Here is a 16,900-nt window from a genome sequence, read left to right as displayed (position 1 = left end):
TCTAGGCCAAATTAAGATCAGTTCTTTTGTTGCTGTCGTTACTGGGCTTTGTGATCATTATATCATGCTCGAAGCATTCGAATGTACAAGCACTCTCAGTTTTGAGTAGTAGTTGTCTCGTTTTGAGACAGCTAAGAATGTATATTTTTCTAATGAACACTGCTTCTTACAAAAATAGTGTAAGTGTGAGTAAGTGAGAGAATGGAGCCAATATGAGACACACAACAAAGAGTGCAAGAGACAACCTATGTTAATTGAGCTCATAGAAGAGTGTGAGTGTGAGTGTGAGTGTATATGTGTGTGAGCGCATGTGCGAGAGAAGCTTGATATGGATTCCTATGAGCAGAAGGTTCTTGGTGGTCCCTCTGAAATCCTTCACATATTTGGTAAAGCTAAGAAGATGAAAGCTTCAAGTGTCTTGACCTCAAAACTTGGTAATCATTCCTATGATGATTCAGTGGTTCCGCACTTTGCAAACACCAAGGTTTCTCAGAAATTAAGCGTGCATGGGCAGACGCTCCACTGCCTTCTTTCTTCACTAATATTCTTGATTGCTTCCTGAGCAGGAAATTGTTTTGTTCTTCCTGGGTCACTGCATCCGATGTTGGTTCGTGGCTCAAAGCTATGTTATAGGGCAATTGTGTGTGTGGATGCTAAACATTTGATCGTGGGTTCTACATGGTTATCTTCACTGAGAGACAGTACAAGTATTTTGTTACTTGAAAAATCTCCACTGTTTCTTTGGTGCTTGATTGATGCATGTGTATTGATGGTCACCAACTAAGGATTACCAACAGATAATTCTCCATAAATGCCCAATATAGGTGGAGGTGCCAGATATCCCGCTTTATCTTGCTCAAAATTTAGGGAGGGTGGTTTGTCCAATGAGAGTTTTGGGAAACGCACATTGTTTCTGTGCCATGAAGTGTCACCGTGAATGTAACAATATGAATGGCATGGTTTCACAACATGCACATTTTACATCAAATAGGGGAGGTTCGCAGGTCCTTGTTTTTCTTGTGGAGATTTAGTGATATACCATATAAATGCCCTGCAGTTCCATTTCCAGCACTGGCCAATGCTATACCTGCTTCAGAAAATCCTGCTGCTACTAATGTCAACAATGTTCAACCATCCAAAGTGGTGAAGTCCTCTAAACTGCAACCTGTCAATGCTTACGGCCAAGTGTCTGTGTCCAAGGATAAAGACAAGGAGGCTTAGGAATTGAAATCTTGGCAAACCCCTAACAAATTCTTTAAATCTCCATCGGTAAACCAAAGAAATTGGACTGAAAATGTTTCTAGAAATTGGTCAGACACTTTTGCCTCATTCCCGGATGTGGTACGAAGTGTGGTGTAACGTGGGCTGCTGTATTGCATTGGCAATCACATCACATGTATGATGGTGTTGAAGCTGATGCATCTACCAATCATTTCCTCTGAATGAGATGCAAAATGATGCCATTTCAGAATCGTCTCATCCTTGTGCGATCGGATTGGCTCCATATGGACTTTTCACCCCTGTTTTCATGGACATCTCTGTTGTCAATATGTGTATACCACTCATACAGGAGCAGTCTCAGGCCATCCGGGTCCACGCTAATCTTATTCAGGGGCTCAGACAAGAGATCTCACAGCTCCGACAGGAGGTCACTACTATACGTACAGTCCCAAGGAGCACCCCAATTGTAGAGGCACAGATTGCGAGCATGCAATCTACTATCGAGGAGACGTCTAGATAGGTCGACGTAGCCAAACGGGAACTTGCAAGGGTAACCGTTTCGGCTACCTCCTAGAGCAACAGCAGAGAGCCAGCAAGGCTCTCAACATCAGAGTACGTGGGATTCCCCGCACTGAGGCTACCCCGATGGCAGATGCACACGCCTTCGTGACCACTACCCTAGGGGCGACTGAGCACAGGATTGAGAGAGCATGGCGGGTTGGGAGGGACCCCAACCGAGAGCAGCCCCGTATCATACAGTTCCATGATGCCCAGGCACGACTTTCAGCTTTACGTCGTAGGTCAGCCTTACGAGACCAGCCAACGATCTCCATGGACGAGGACCTCACTTCACTACAAGTTGAGGAGAGGTGTTTCCTATTGCAGCAGCGGGATCAGGCCCGCAAAGAGGCGAATTGGGCAGTAGTACGAGATGGACGACACGCTCCCGTCGGGCACCCACATAGGGAGGCGGGGTCTATGAGACCCAGACATCCGAGACCCTATCCTGTACCATCTCGAACTGTAATGGTACCTTATGGTCAGAACTAGGAAACTTCTCGAAATCCTATACAGGTCACGACATAGTCTTTTACAAAGAGACACATCACAGTCCAGAGCACCCACTACCAGTAGTCAGCAGGTATACATGGGAGTCTGCCTACAAAGATGAGACGAGGGATATAGGAGAGGTTCAAGGATCACGAGGAGTCGCAGTCCTTTACAGGTCCACACTTTTGGGGGCCATCTCATGGGAGCAAAGAGATCCACACTCCAGGTTTTCTATGGATCTGGATTCGACACATGGATAGCCGGGATTTGTTTATTGCAATTTGCTACTTCCCCCCCGAGACCTCCCACTTTGCCAGAGATATTCGAGGGGAGGATGAGACATCCCCATTTGCTACTCTCTATCAGTCCACTGTTGACTTCTCTAGCCGCAGGGAAGTCCTCCTAGTTGGGGACTTCAACACGAGAACAGGCGCTTGTCAGGCACCACTCCTCGACTTCAGGGATGATTCCACTCTACTGCCAGACATTGACCTTGAGGAGGCAGATATGCTACGAGTTTCCGCTGACAGACGAGGCTCGCTTACATCCTATGGGCAGGTCCTATTAGACCTCGGTAGGATGCATGATCTCATTAATTATAATGGTCTGGACAGATGGCTTGCATCAGGTGGTTTCACTTGCCTTCCACATGGGGGAGGCTTCAGTGTTGTGGACTACATCTTGGGATCCCCTGCCTTTACATCTCGCATCGCTGACTTTACCGTAGCACCTCTCCCTCCAGGGGCTGATCATACCTATCTCTTCTTTAGCATTTCTACCCCCCGCCGCACAGCACTTTCTACCCCGTTGAGTTCTTACTCCACCTACCATGATATACGCTTTGATCACGATCACTCACCTACTTACTCTGGCCGTCTATACATACTTCTCACATACATTGACTTTATACCCTTATTAGAGGACCGTGCTACCCTAGTCACTCGCTCACTACACGAGACTGCTCTTCACGCCTTCCCCCACACCACCCGCCCACCACCTCCTGGGACCGTACCCTGTAATAGCTGGTACGATAATGAGTGTAAGGCTTTACGCCGTCAGCTTAGATTCGAGACAAAAAACAGCCTTCCGAGCGAACCAAAGATGCTATGCGAGTACCATCATCTAGTACGCAAGAAGAAACTTGACTTCGTGCGTCGGAACGAGGAGGAGCTACTGAACATTCAACAAGAGCCCAAGTATCAGCAGCAGTCACGGATCTCTCCATCTATCACATCATTATCCACTGTGTATGAATATGTTTTTTGGAATGACCATTGATGCTCAGCCACTTCCATGCAAAAGACTCTTGCTGGTGAATAATGCCAATCTTTCACATTCTATGGTCGCTGCAACGATTGAGCCTTTGCAGATGCATGCTATGGTAGACACTGATACATTTTGTGACCCACATGCACCTTATTATGAGAGATTACGGACGTCACTTAATGAGTGTACAAAGATGTTTATTGGCTGATGCAAGTTTTTCAACAGCGAGTCACTCTCGAGAGCTCAATTTTTTGTTCAGAAGAATGATCAAAGGAAATTACTTAAATTGCAATTTAAGCTCGACAAAGACCCTAATGGATAAGGGTTGCTCTTCCAAGGCCTTTTCCAAAAGCCTTCATAGTTCTAGAAGAATGCATGCTCTTCGTAGGCTGAAAAAACCTGATGGTCAGTGGACTAAAAAATCTCTTGAGCTACAATCGCTTTCAGAGCCTCTTTGCTTCACCTGGTTCACCAAATCAGCAGGTCATTGATGTTCAGAATACTATACTTGATCTTGTAAATCCGATTCTCTCTGCTTCCTTAGCACAACTGGAGTCTTCTTTCACCATTAAGGAGTTGTGTTTTGCTTTGCACCCTCTAGGTAGATGGACATGTTGAAAATAGGAGGATAGAACCACTCTCACATCTGGAACCTTCAGCTCCAAGTATAGTCACAAAAACTTGATGAAACACTCACAGATAAAGAACTAGATAGACAGCAAAAGAGAGAGAGAAGCTCAGAGTATGTTCTTCCACAAACTGTGGGTAAACAAGGCTCAGTGTGAACACCAAACAAGCTCCTCAAGGGTGAGGCAAAACTCTGCTGATATCTCTCCTCAATGGACTCCAAGAGGCGCTGTCTGTAGGACTTTAGTGCTGGAGTGAATGAGGAAATGGGGGAGCAGAAGGGGCTTTTTATAGCCCACGACCAGGGCCTCAAAACCGACCAGGGCGACTTTTCCTGCTGTAGCAGCCCTAGAAACCGACCAGGAGTCAGCTCATATGGCCGACCGTGGCTGCCTGACTTCCGGTCTATATAAGGCCCTGGTGTAGGGCCTTTGCGGCCCTATGTGCCAGGTGCCTTTTGCTGCTGTGTATCCCTCCCCAGCCCCTATCATCTACTGCCTCTTGTCCCCTCAAATCAGGGGCTCACAAGTGGGGTCAGTGACTTCTAACAGGACATCCCCAGGTTGGGACAGTCTGAACGTGAAGTTTTTCTACCGTATTTGGATCTTCTAAAAAATCAGCTGTTGTTTATGACCAGTCACCCTTGGGTTTCTGGCTGTTTCCCTTCTTTCTGCTAGAAGGAAGGTTTGCTAAATCAGCTGCTAAAGAAGCGGTTATGTGACCGTTTATCATACTAGCACCGGATCACACTCATACCTATCATCTACAAATTGGTAGCCAAAATGGCTTAAACCCAGGGCAATATGACTTTTTGCACCACACCGACAAATCATGGATAACATTGCAAATGCTTATATGGGTATTGAGTATGCTAAATATGCAAACCAGGATATGCTTATTATGCAAATTGATATTGAAAAGGCTTTTGATAGAATCCATTGGGATTTGTAGCCTTGGTCATGGAAAGGATGAGATTGGGCAATGAAATAAAGAATGTTGCTATTGGCTCTGTAAGGATGGCCAAGCACAGTGCATCATCGAGAATGTTCTTTCCATGTTCTAGAAGATGGGTCATTCTGCTAGACAGGGTTGTCTTCCTAGTGCATCTCTTTATGCTATTGCAGTGCACCTTATGCTATTATACAGAGACAAATTGCTCGAGAATGGCAGCTTGCATGGCATCACTGTAGTTGGATCAAGAGATTTGGTCAATCTAGCATATACAACGACAACTCCTTCCCCAAAAACATCGCCAATAGATCTTCAAAACATCATGGATGCATTACAGTATATGGCTCGGCTGAAGGCTTTTTTGTGAATTTTGATAGATCCACCACTAGAAATCTTGTGACTAGCATACTGTGATTTCACCAGGACAGGTTTTCCCACTTGAAGAAATGCTGAGACTTAGAATATCCTATTGGTTGGCAAATTTCTATTAAGCAAGCGCTGCAATGGGTGCTTCAGAAACTCAGACCAAAAATCGACCACTGGAAGCTATCATAGAAGTATGGAAAATCTCTCCATCTTCACAAAAAGGAGTTGCCTCGCACTCCAAAGATGCAAAGGACTTTAACATACTTGATTCATCTACATCCCATTACTCGGAAAAGCACCCTTGATTTATAATTTTCACATCAACGACAACCTTGGACCATTATGTTTTCTCACTTGGTGACAGTCATGCGAACCATAGATTTTAGGCATTGGTCTATTTCTTCCACTGAAAAAGTTTCAGGAAGGTTCAGAAGATGAATCCCAAGGTGCCTGTATGTCACTAGGCTGATTCAGGACTGGCAAAGCGTTCTGGAATACTTACATTGGCATGAGAGGCAGCAACCAATCGGTAATTCCTTGCGGCTTGAAAGCATTCATTGGAGTAGGGTGTTTCCAAAGTCTCTAGCTGCTTTAGAGCCCCACCAATATTATTTCCTTGATGTGAATGGATTGAGGAGCATAGCTGATGCAGTTGATATGTATGGCATGCTACTCTCCTTCCCTCCTGAAGCGAGGCAGCAACATGGATTTGGTATGCATCATAGACATATTTGGAATACATTGGTGGACTTGCTTGCCCTGTTATAGCATATGCCTCCTCGTCAGAGCACTCCCAATCGGGGTTTTCCTAGCCTGCAGTTGCATTGCAGCACCCGATTGTAGAAGAAACTCTCGAACCAAGGAAACAGCTCCCCACAAATACGGTTTTGGCCCCTCTTGTCACTTGCTGCTGCTTTTTTGGGGGCAAAAAAGATATTTGTATTATACTAACATCAGATCTTCAGAACCTTCTGTTGACTTATATTTGCGTCAAACTGCTGAATGGTCACTTCCTTCTTGATTCCTCAACACTTTTACACATCAAAGTCCCAGGTCGAACATTTGGTCGAGCCTTATGGCTGTTTTCCATGGTGTTGCCACTAGATTATACACCCTTTCCTTACTTGGGGCAAGATTATGGGCTCTCTGGACCATCTATGTGGCCCAGAATCATCTTATTTCTCTTGACCATCTACACGGCCTAGAATCATCTTATTTCACATGCTGCTGATTTCTCTCATCTCACTTGCTTTAAGAGATCTCTTCTTCTATGTGTGTGTGTGTGTGTGTAATAAGAGACTATAATAAAATTGTTTTCCCTTAAAAAAAGAAACAAAAGAACACACGCACACACACACACAGATTCCTACTTTCTGTACATCAACCTTTGTGAGGGAAGTCACAAGATGTTCAGAAAGTGCTGCTAAATCGAGGTATACCAGGAGATCAACATCCAACCATATGTTTACCTGAAGTATAGAAAATTTCGAAATACAGAAGAAAACTGATTTAACACAAAACAGAAATCTTCCACAAGCTGTGCTTAGGGTGTATAATACATTCAAGCCCCTCTGAAGAAGCATTATCATCCAGGGAGAGCTAAATCCTGCAATGACCACAATGAGACTACATGATCCAAGAAGTATGTGACCACTCTGCAATAGTGTGGCAAACAAACATATAGTGCAGCACACGGATAGCTGGCATTGTATCAGTTTTTTTCATAGCCTATAATAGAAGGTCCTTTTTTCCTTTTAAAAAACATTTTTTCCTTTTAAAAAACAAGCAATAGCTACTGTCATCACATAGCTTGACAACAAACCTTTGTATGGGATTTTCTTAACTTGCGGCCCTCCAAAGCACAGCGCTGAGCAGAAATGTGTCCATAATGCAGATAAGGTGATAGGCCTGACAGACCTGACGGCTTTGAAGGATTATTGCGATCATCAGCATAATTCCTAATTCGAATTGTCAAAAACCCATTCTTTTTCCCAAGAAGCACCTCCATTGCAGCATCTTCTCCAGGCTCACACCATTGAATTTCTGGCACATCTGCGCCCTTCCTGTCACAACAAACAGAAATACACAGCAAATTTGAATATGTGTTGAATGGACAGAAAATATAGACTTTTTTTAAACAGAACCAAAAAAAAAAAGACTGAGGCTCACCGTGTGACATCATCTATGAGGGAATCCCAATCAATGGCTTGAGGCTGTTCAGACGTCCATGTTCTGTTAGGAAGCTCAATAGGTGGGTAGTCCACAAGATATTCTGGCAGCTGTCTGTGAATCTTGGTGCGTATCGTACGAGCACCATATTCTAGCTTTTCAGATGAAATCCAAACTGGTACCACGTTGTGGGCATCAACCTCGTAGACAGAAACTGAAGAGGTGACTCTTTCACAAACACCCTCCCGCCATATTCGACCAATTCTCAGGGGAGAAAAGTCCATGACAAGAACTGATGCACCACATCTTTCAAGAAATGCAGGAACAGTTTCCTCAGCTTTTCCCTGCATTCCACAGCAACATGGTGAGTAAGAGATAGTCTTAATTTTCCTCAACAAAAAGCAGCTCAGCATGATTGAATAAAGTGCATATCACAGTGAGATCAAGCAAAGCAAAAGCAGACTAAAGGGCATCTTTTCTTATGACTGGCAACATGCATGATCTGGGAGACAATACCATCAAGTGGTAGGAAAGCTTACACCTGAGGCATTAGCAACTCTCACCCAAGACCTTCGATAATGCATTATGTACCAACCAGTGATCTACTTCAACAGAAAAATGTCCCAACTTTGAGTTTAATTGTCAAAAGAGAAGCACCATGTTCTAACTCAAAGACGAGTAACACAGCTTTTGCCATCGCTTCCAAGATTTCTCCCCCACTGTTTGAACAAGCAAAGAAACAGCAGAAGAGAAACCAGGATGCAAGCTCTCTACATTAGTAACAATCCTAAATGCATCGGGAATGAAGCGCATCATTAGCATCCTAAGGTTACAATTACTTGTTCCTTAGCCAGAATCTACAAAATGGAAACATAACTGTTATCCCCATCATCAAGATAGATCCAAAAGGAAGAAATGGCTCTGATGTTAATAAGCTAGAGGAAGGGTCACATGCTCACAGATGGGCTGTAAATACATAGCCCATCTGGGGTATTTTGGTAAGCCGAATAGGGGAATTTGGACTGGCAACAGCAAGATTTTTGGGCCCAGAAAAGGACATTTTATTGGCCATATCAGGGGCTCACCAAGTAGGCAATCTGGCTGCCTGGAAGGTCAGTTGAGTGAGCACGTCTGCCAACTCCCAGCTGGCAGTTCCAGGGGGGCGACTGCCTACCCCCCACAAAAGGGTCGCATGCTGCGCTCTTCCAATAACCCCATTAAAGCCCTTCCAGAGGCATGCATATAGTGAAGAGAAGCATCAGTTTTTGTCTTCAACTTTGATCAGCACTTTGGCTGATACTTGTGACAGTCCATTGTACTTTCAACGCAGAGTCTAAAGAGCTTATTTGAGGTTCAGATTTGCTATACTTTCTGCTTTACTTGACAGATCTGCATTTGTTTTCTGTGAGGTGGGAGAGAGTTTCAAGGTCTTTTGCTCTTCCATATTCCACTGCGGACTATATATAAGGAAGGAGACACTCTTGTGAGGGTAGGCGCTTCCGCATAAGCCTGACCTCTGACAGGTATCAGAGCTTAATTGATCGTTCCAATTGAAGGGCTTGGTGATTGGGACTGGTTTCTAGGTTCCTAGGATAGTTTCTGTGTGTGGAGTCGCGCCCAGTCTCAATTCACCATGGTGAACACTAAGAAAACTCAAACAGGTCCAACCACGAAAGCAGCACTGGCAGCCAAGAAGACTACCACTACCAAAAGGAAGACCACGAAGCAGAAGGATCCTCCGGTGGTGCAGGAAAGAACAAAAGATGGTACGGTCCAAGAGATTCAACACTTGCTGGCTGCATTCAAGGCTGACATGGAAGCTGATTTTCAGAAGAGATTCTCAGCAATAACCGAGATGCTGCAAGGTTCGACAAGTAAGGAGCAAGCACATAATAAGGAGACAAGGAAACCGGCCCAAAAGGGGGTACGAAATCGGAGTGCTCTAACTTTTACTGGGGTTGAGAATATGCTACCAAATTATGAAGATGAAGAGCAGGGTGACGCACATCAGGGAGAAGAAGAAGATGAGTCAGAAAAGGATGAAGAACCAGCACAACCAAAGAAGAAGATAAAGCTTGGCGAAAAACACGTGCAGATGTCAAAATATAATGGTGACTCTAGGGCCAAGATTTTACTTGGCTGGATTCGGATCCTTGATACGTATCTTGCTCGTGAGGAGACTACAGAGCGGGCAAAGCTGAACTTTGCCTACTCAGTGGGTTTGCCCGTTTGTGGCACCAAAGAGGTCCAAGGAAGAACAACACGGACGTGGGAACAATTCAAGAAGCAGCTGAAAGAGCAATCACTATCACCAAACTTCGACACCGAGATCCTACTGGAATGGGACGATTTCTCCCAGTATGCCTGTGAATCTGTTCGTGAATACACTGATCGCTTTTGGACATTGTTGTTGAAAGTACAGACGATTGAAAAGAAGACCCCTGAAGAGCAAACTCGCAAGTTCCTGAGTGGATTATATGGAACCCTGCGTGGAGAGATTAAGTGCTTCAATCCAAAAACCCAGAAGGAGATCATTCCCCTAGCCAAACGCATTGAAGAAAAGAGAAAGGATGGTAGCCCATTTGGTACGGGAAGAGACCGACCAGAGGCCAGACGAAAGATATGGAGGCCACGGTGGCGAAAACCCAACTTCTCAAGGCATGGGGTCACATCTGTGACAAACCAGCCTTATTCTTGTTCGATCCAGGCTCTACCCATGATATCATCTCTCCCCAGATCGCGTCTTCATTAGGTATTTTTCCGAACTCCGAGGGAGGCCAAGGTGCTTCGGCCACCTTCAAAGATGCTCCAATGAATGTTATCACACCAGTGGGGAGTAAGCTAAGGATTCATCTTCAGAGCTATGTTGATCACATAGACTTCCACGTGGGAGACATTGCTGATGTGGATGTAATACATGGCATTATAGGATGCATCCTATTATTGACTACAGAAGGAAGACAGTCACAATTCAGCATAGGGAGCACCGGATCATCATTCCTGCTGTAGTTCCGTGTCACATGATTCCACTAGTCAGCCACATATAAGCTTGGAAGGTATTTAAAAATCCTGTCCATTCCTATTTTATTTTTGTTCGTGAGTTGGATAAGCTTGGGAATGAAGATGCCTTAACCGTTGAGCGAATAAAATTCCTAGAAGAATTCAAGGACAGCTTCCTCTAGGACTTACCGAAGACTCTTCCACCTGAGAGACCAGAAGACCTCCACATAGACTTGATTCTAGGTAGTTCACCGCCAAATAGACCGCCGTATAGAGTGAGCAAGACACAACAGGAGGATATCCAGAGATAGGTACAGGAGCTTCTAGATCATGCCTTGATTAGGCCCAGTAACTCACCTTTCTGCTCTCCAGTTCTTTTAGCTTTGAAGAAAGATGGGTCTTGGAGGATGTGTGTTGACTACAGGGCACTGAGCAAGATCACTATCAAAAACCATTTCCCCATCCCAAGGATAGATGACATCCTCGATAGCTTAAGAGGGGCCATATTTCTTAGCAGGATTGATCTTAAAAGTGGTTACCATCAAGTGTGAATTGCTCCTCAAGAATCCACAAGACTGCATTCATAACTACTCAGGGCCTCTATGAATATTTGGTAGTACCCTTCGGCTTAAGCAATGCACTAGCTATTTTTAACCGCATGAAGTGAGTTCTTCCTTCCAGAAATCAGATTTTTAAGATACATTGTTTATGAAGGAAAGATCAAGATGGATCCAGACAAATTGAAAGTTATTCAAGAGTGGCCTGACTTTAAGTCAGTCCATGGGGTGCGATCCTTCTTTTGGTTATGCTCCTACTACAGACGGTTCATCCATCACTTCTCCCTTACATGATTTAACAAAGAAAGGCATAATTTTCACTTGGGGTGACAAGGAGAAGTCATCCTTCCAGCTGCTAAAAGTGGCTCTTACGACAGCCCCCGCACTAATCATGCCAGATTTGCAAAAGTTTTTTGTGTTGCAAGCAGATGCTAGTGGTGGATGTATTGGAGCCAATCTTCTACAAGAAGGACATACTGTTGCCTATGAGAGTCGAAGACTTCGGGGATACTGAATTAAGGTATGATGTGTACGAGAAGGAGTTACTTGCAGTCATACATGCTCTGAAGATCTGGAAGCACTATCTCTTGGGAGTTGATTTCTTAATCCAGACCGATCTTCAAAGTGTCAGGTATTTCCTCACCCAGCCCATGGCGCAAGAAAAGCATATGCGATGGGCAAACTTTCTAGCTGCTTTCAACTTTCAAATTCAGCATACACCGGGGAAAGAATATGTGGTTGCCGATGCACTTTCACGGAGACCTCAGGTACATTCCATCACTACAGCACATCATGATGCACTTTCAGCCATGAAGGAACAGTACAAGGATGATCCCGACTTATCCAAGAGATGGGCTGAATTCATCTCTGTCACTGACAATTTCCTGAGGGAAACCATGATGCTTAAAGACATGTTCAATGAATTGCCAAGCAACATGCGATGCTGAATACCGGGTCTTAGTGGTATGAAATGGGCCTGTTTTGTCATTCTATCCACCACAACAAAGATGCTGTCCCATCGCCTCTCTGTAGAAGGCAATCCCAACTCTAGAATACTCAAACGCACTCCTGAAAACTGAGGTACTGATATTTGCATGACTACTGTGAGAGAAAGCATGAATACACTTGCCTCCTCTACTGTAGTGATAACTGCTGACGGTAAAAGCTATGCCACCCCCCTGAATCTGGAACTATGGATGTTTCTCTCAAAAACTAAGAGAAAACTGAAACTGTTGATGCATCCAAAAAGAGCTGGGAGGAGACTGGCACTATGTAGCACACCTCTATGGGATAGACTGCACTGGATGCTGCCCGAAGGAATGGAGGAACTGCTGAGCACCCCTCTAATGAATCCACTAAATGGGATGCTGCCTGAAGATGTCTGGAATTGCTAAAAACACCTCGAATGAAGTAACTGAACTAGATGCATCTAGGGGAAAAAAAACACCTCGAATGAAGTTACTGAACTAGATGCATCTATGAAAAATTGAGAGATGGATGGAATAGATGCTCCTCAGACGAATGAAGAACTAACTAGAACTAAGAATGCCTCTCGGAGAATGGAGACTCGAGACAAGATTGATGAGCACAACTCCGATGAATCAACACAAACTGCTGTCTACACCAAAGGAGCTGTCGGTGTGGACATTAGTCACTGCTACTGCATGTGACTCGGAATCTAATGAAGAGAAAACTGCATGTGATATGCCAACTAAGCTCCACAAGAGGAAGACCAATAGGATTTGGATCTAGTTGATGGAAAGGCGTGATAGGTGGAAGACCTATCACAAATGTCTGCTGAAGTGGGGGTGTCTTCCTTAGTGGAAGCCCCAAAAGAGCCGACAGTGTGAAGTAAATGAGCTCCTCAAGTGGTAGACTCGAGAAACTCATCGAATGCAATTGTTGATAGGACGGAGATGACCCTTGGGATGGAAGACCCGTCAGGAATGACAGTGAAAACCACAAGATCCCCCGAGGAAATTGATGTGGCTGACTGAGCCCCCTGGGTGGAAGACCCATACGAAATAACTGGACGTGAGTGTTTAGGTGCTTCGCTATCTCCAAAACTTACAAGCTTGTCACATGTACCCCTTTGTGAGGTGCATGGTGATACACCGTTGGGCCTAACTCAGACCATGGGAAAGGGTAAAATAGCAGCCGGCGACCAACTTTCTGCAAGATGAGGGCAGAACAGTAGCAAAAGGAGGCGAAGAGCAGCAAAAGGAGGCCAAGGGCAGCAAAAGGAGGCCAAGAGCAGGGCAACACAATTGTCAGACAGGGGCCCTTTAGCTTGACTAGATTGGCTTGACCTGGTCGGTCAACTGTCTGACCTGGTCGGTCAGCTGTCTGACTCAGTCGGGTTAGATCAAGGCTATATAAGGTGCTTGAACCCCCCATTTGAGTCACTAACCTTTAGGGCCAATAGGTTCCAATTCTCCCAGCATGCAGCCGTGCAGTAGGAGCCATGTACGCAGTGTTAGCAGACCCGCATCCTTCATCCTTAATCTCCTAGTCCAACCCAACAGGAAGGTTCCGCATCAGATAGGCCGAGTTTTGCAGTGATATAAGAGGTGCATGATACTCAGATTGGTATCCATTTTGTATGCCGTTTGGCAATCGTGTACAGACAATACTTAGGTTATTTCTGCCAGCATTTATACATGGTTGCATAAGCTGTGGAAATAAGGTTAGCTACATTTACCAGAAAGCCAAGTTCCTCACATGAAGTTGCGATGCCCATGGCTTGACGTTCCACCAAACATTGGTCCTAGAAGTAAATATGCCTACATTATTTGTAATGACTTGATTGACATCATAAGTTCCTACATTATTTGCAATGACATGATTGACGCCCAAGACACCACCGAGTTGTTTCTCAGATGGCGGTAACTGATGTGCGGCATTCCCAAGACCATTTAGATCGAGACTCCAAGTTTACCAATCAATTCTGAAAGACTCTATTTGATAACTTTGGCACCAAACATAGCTTTTCCAGTAGTTTCCATCCACACCTAGGAGATCTACAATCAACTCGCCTTAGACGTAGTGAAGTGTTGTGTCGCCAATTCACAATCTCGATGGGAATAATTTCCCCCTTTGGGCAAGATGCCCTATGTTGGAAGAAGGTTCAAGACCCTTCTCACCGGGACCTCCAGTTCAAGACATGGGGTTCTTCTACCAAAATGGACCTTCAGCATGCGGAGTGTCGTTAGTAAAAGGAGTAATTTTCTCTCAATCGTGTATTTGTTCGCTCAAAAGCCGAAAGTACTATTAACTTTAAAACTAATGGGTAATTTGAAGACTTGAAGTAGATTATATAAAGCAAGCGCTTGAAGGTGGTGGAAAGAGGCAATATAAGTTCTCCCTTTGCTTAATGATGGGGCTCCACGTTGTGAAGTGGATCTCCATTGTAAAATGAGAAGCTCTAATCAGGTCATCGGATGAAAATGAAGGAGGTGATTAGGTCCCTCCAAATATATAATTTACTAGGGGTACAGAAGTGACTCGTGCATGAGTTTGTATCTTCGTGCGAATGTCACGCTGCACTTGAAAATGTTATTAATATAAGCCCGCCCAAAAGCGCAACGAGTCCGCTTCTACAGACAGTAGCCTCTTAAACGTAAATATTGCCATTTCCCATACCTTGAGGAGGAAAAACGGAATGCCCAAAGTCTTGAGATTGCGCTCCACAACGCGTAGCCCTCGTAGCATAAACCCGAAATGGCGAGCCCTAGCCTCCAAAAACTGATCAACCAGGTTAAACACGACCGCCAGAGGAGACCCTTTCTTTCTAGCCTGTTCAGCCGCATACAACAGCGCCCAGTTGTCCCGGGAACGCTGATCTCTGGACATCCAATAAACGACAGGCCCGGAGGATTCTTGCGGGGCGTGCTTCAAGAGGCGGGCGCGGCCGGGGTTAGTGGCGGAGGCGAGGGGGGGGGGTGAAGCTGGCTGAGAGAAGGGGTGATTAGCTGGGGAGGGTTTGGGCGTGGAGGAGGGAGAGGGCTTGATTTTTTTCTTGGAGGGGGGGGTAGGAAGGTCAGAGATGTCGCGTTTGGGGGCGAGCTTGGCCATGGCGAGGGAGCAAGGAGGTGGAGCTCGCAGAGCTTGAAGCATCAACGACAACAGACAACAAACAGTATGAAGAATATGAATGAGCATGCAAGCAAAGAAAACTGCCAACAAACTCTTAGTCTCCCGCCTTCACGCTCGCCACCTCGGCTCCACGTGTCCCATCCTCCCCTTGCCACGTCTCCCCTTTATCCTCACTCTCACTCATCCCGCCCCACCATTCATCACCGCCACATCATCATCACGCTTCTTCTTTAACCTATTAACCATGGACAATGGAAAAAACAAGTTGAATACATTCAAGAGGCCTGCCGGGGCATATTGAAAGGTGAGAAGAAGAAGAAGAAGAAGTGAGAAAGAGAAAGGAGGAGAAAATGATGGGGGCATAAATAGAAATTTAGCTTCAAGTTGAGAGAGAGAGAATGAGAAGACATGTGGGTGGCACCTGGACTTCAAAGAAGGGACAACACGTGCAATTCTAATTTTCATAAAATAAATAAAACAACCATTTTCACTTTGATGACGTGAAACACCAGTTCTTAGGCTTCCACTTTAAAAGTGGCAAGCCAAAAAGCAAGGACACTTGGCAGCTTGGAAGAGAAGAGCTTGCCACGTGTCACAAAGAAGGACCTCTTGGATGGATGTTGGGAGAGGGGAGAAGAGTATGCTCTCTCTCTCTCTCTCTCTCTCTCTCGCAGCAATGCGCAGGTTGCATACTAGTTGAATTTATCGTAGCCCAGAGCCTCTTCGCCCTCGAGTGGCAGTTAAAAGTTGGATGTGAATTTGCTTCATGGATTGGCAACACCACCCACGTATACCTGGCAGTCAAAAAAGTTTCAACTCGCTAATAGACTCTTAGCACCCATTCACAGTCGGGAATCGGCAGCAATGACCGCCCAATCCCTCATTCCAATTCCTCATTGGCTCCCCCTCCCATGCTAGTGATCATGATTTAAGTAAAGATGGCAACTTTATTGGTGTGGACACTCGAGTGCCCTCACATCCAAGCCACACTCTCCAGCAAGAACTCGGTGGCCTTGGTTTGGAAAAGCATGAGAGATTTTAGTAGGGATGACATGACGGATTGAGTGGAGGAAGATGGTTCGTAGCCCACACTAAAAATGATTGTCGCACCCACATTGCTACATTGGATCAACAAAAAAACTATGGATCCAATGTCACACCCAAATGCTGGACGCCACCACCCCTCATTCACATAATCTGAATCACTGTTAGCACCTGCACCCATATACGCGAATCTATGTTGCGAGGAAACATGCCCCTAGTCAATAAGACTAGGCCAAAAAGGCATTCGCCTCGGATGCTCAATTACTCATCAACAATTTTTTCCACTCAACTATTGCTTAGATGAAGGTTTTTCAAGGCGTGCTTAGTCAACCATGGAAAACCATCCCTTTAAAAAAACTAATCACTATTTGGCAACTATTTAATGAGCAATGCCTAGCAAGACACATTGTGATTGCGCATGTTTAAAATAGTAGGCATCGTCCATTGCTAGGAGCAATTGGCTAGCTTTCTATCTTCAATGGCATTCGCATGAACATGGAGAGTTCTCTATGTTGAATGGCATTTGCATGAACATTTATAATATTAATTCTCCC

At 45.0% G+C, this 16,900-nt stretch overlaps 1 protein-coding gene across 1 annotated transcript in view; it reads right to left on the bottom strand.

Annotated features, from left to right (window-relative positions):
* PHR1 (photolyase 1) overlaps positions 1–15,338 on the bottom strand; it is a 47,659-nt gene extending 32,321 nt beyond the window's left edge. Inside the window, exons 1-3 of the mRNA XM_087388866.1 lie at positions 14,850–15,338; positions 7,651–7,994; positions 7,304–7,544 (exon numbers count right to left, since the gene is read on the bottom strand). Of these exons, the coding sequence (XP_087244992.1) occupies positions 7,304–7,544; positions 7,651–7,994; positions 14,850–15,323 (1,059 nt within the window). The 5' untranslated portion in view covers positions 15,324–15,338. The remainder of the gene's footprint in view (positions 1–7,303; positions 7,545–7,650; positions 7,995–14,849) is intronic.
* Between the last annotated feature and the right edge of the window lie 1,562 nt (positions 15,339–16,900).

Source organism: Dipteris shenzhenensis, chromosome 17, assembly GCF_047967505.1.
Source record: "Dipteris shenzhenensis isolate YYH24624 ecotype China chromosome 17, Dip_SZ_1.0, whole genome shotgun sequence".
Taxonomy (NCBI): domain Eukaryota; kingdom Viridiplantae; phylum Streptophyta; class Polypodiopsida; order Gleicheniales; family Dipteridaceae; genus Dipteris; species Dipteris shenzhenensis.
Note: the sequence above shows the minus strand (reverse complement) of the source record. Positions and strands in the feature narration are given on the sequence as shown.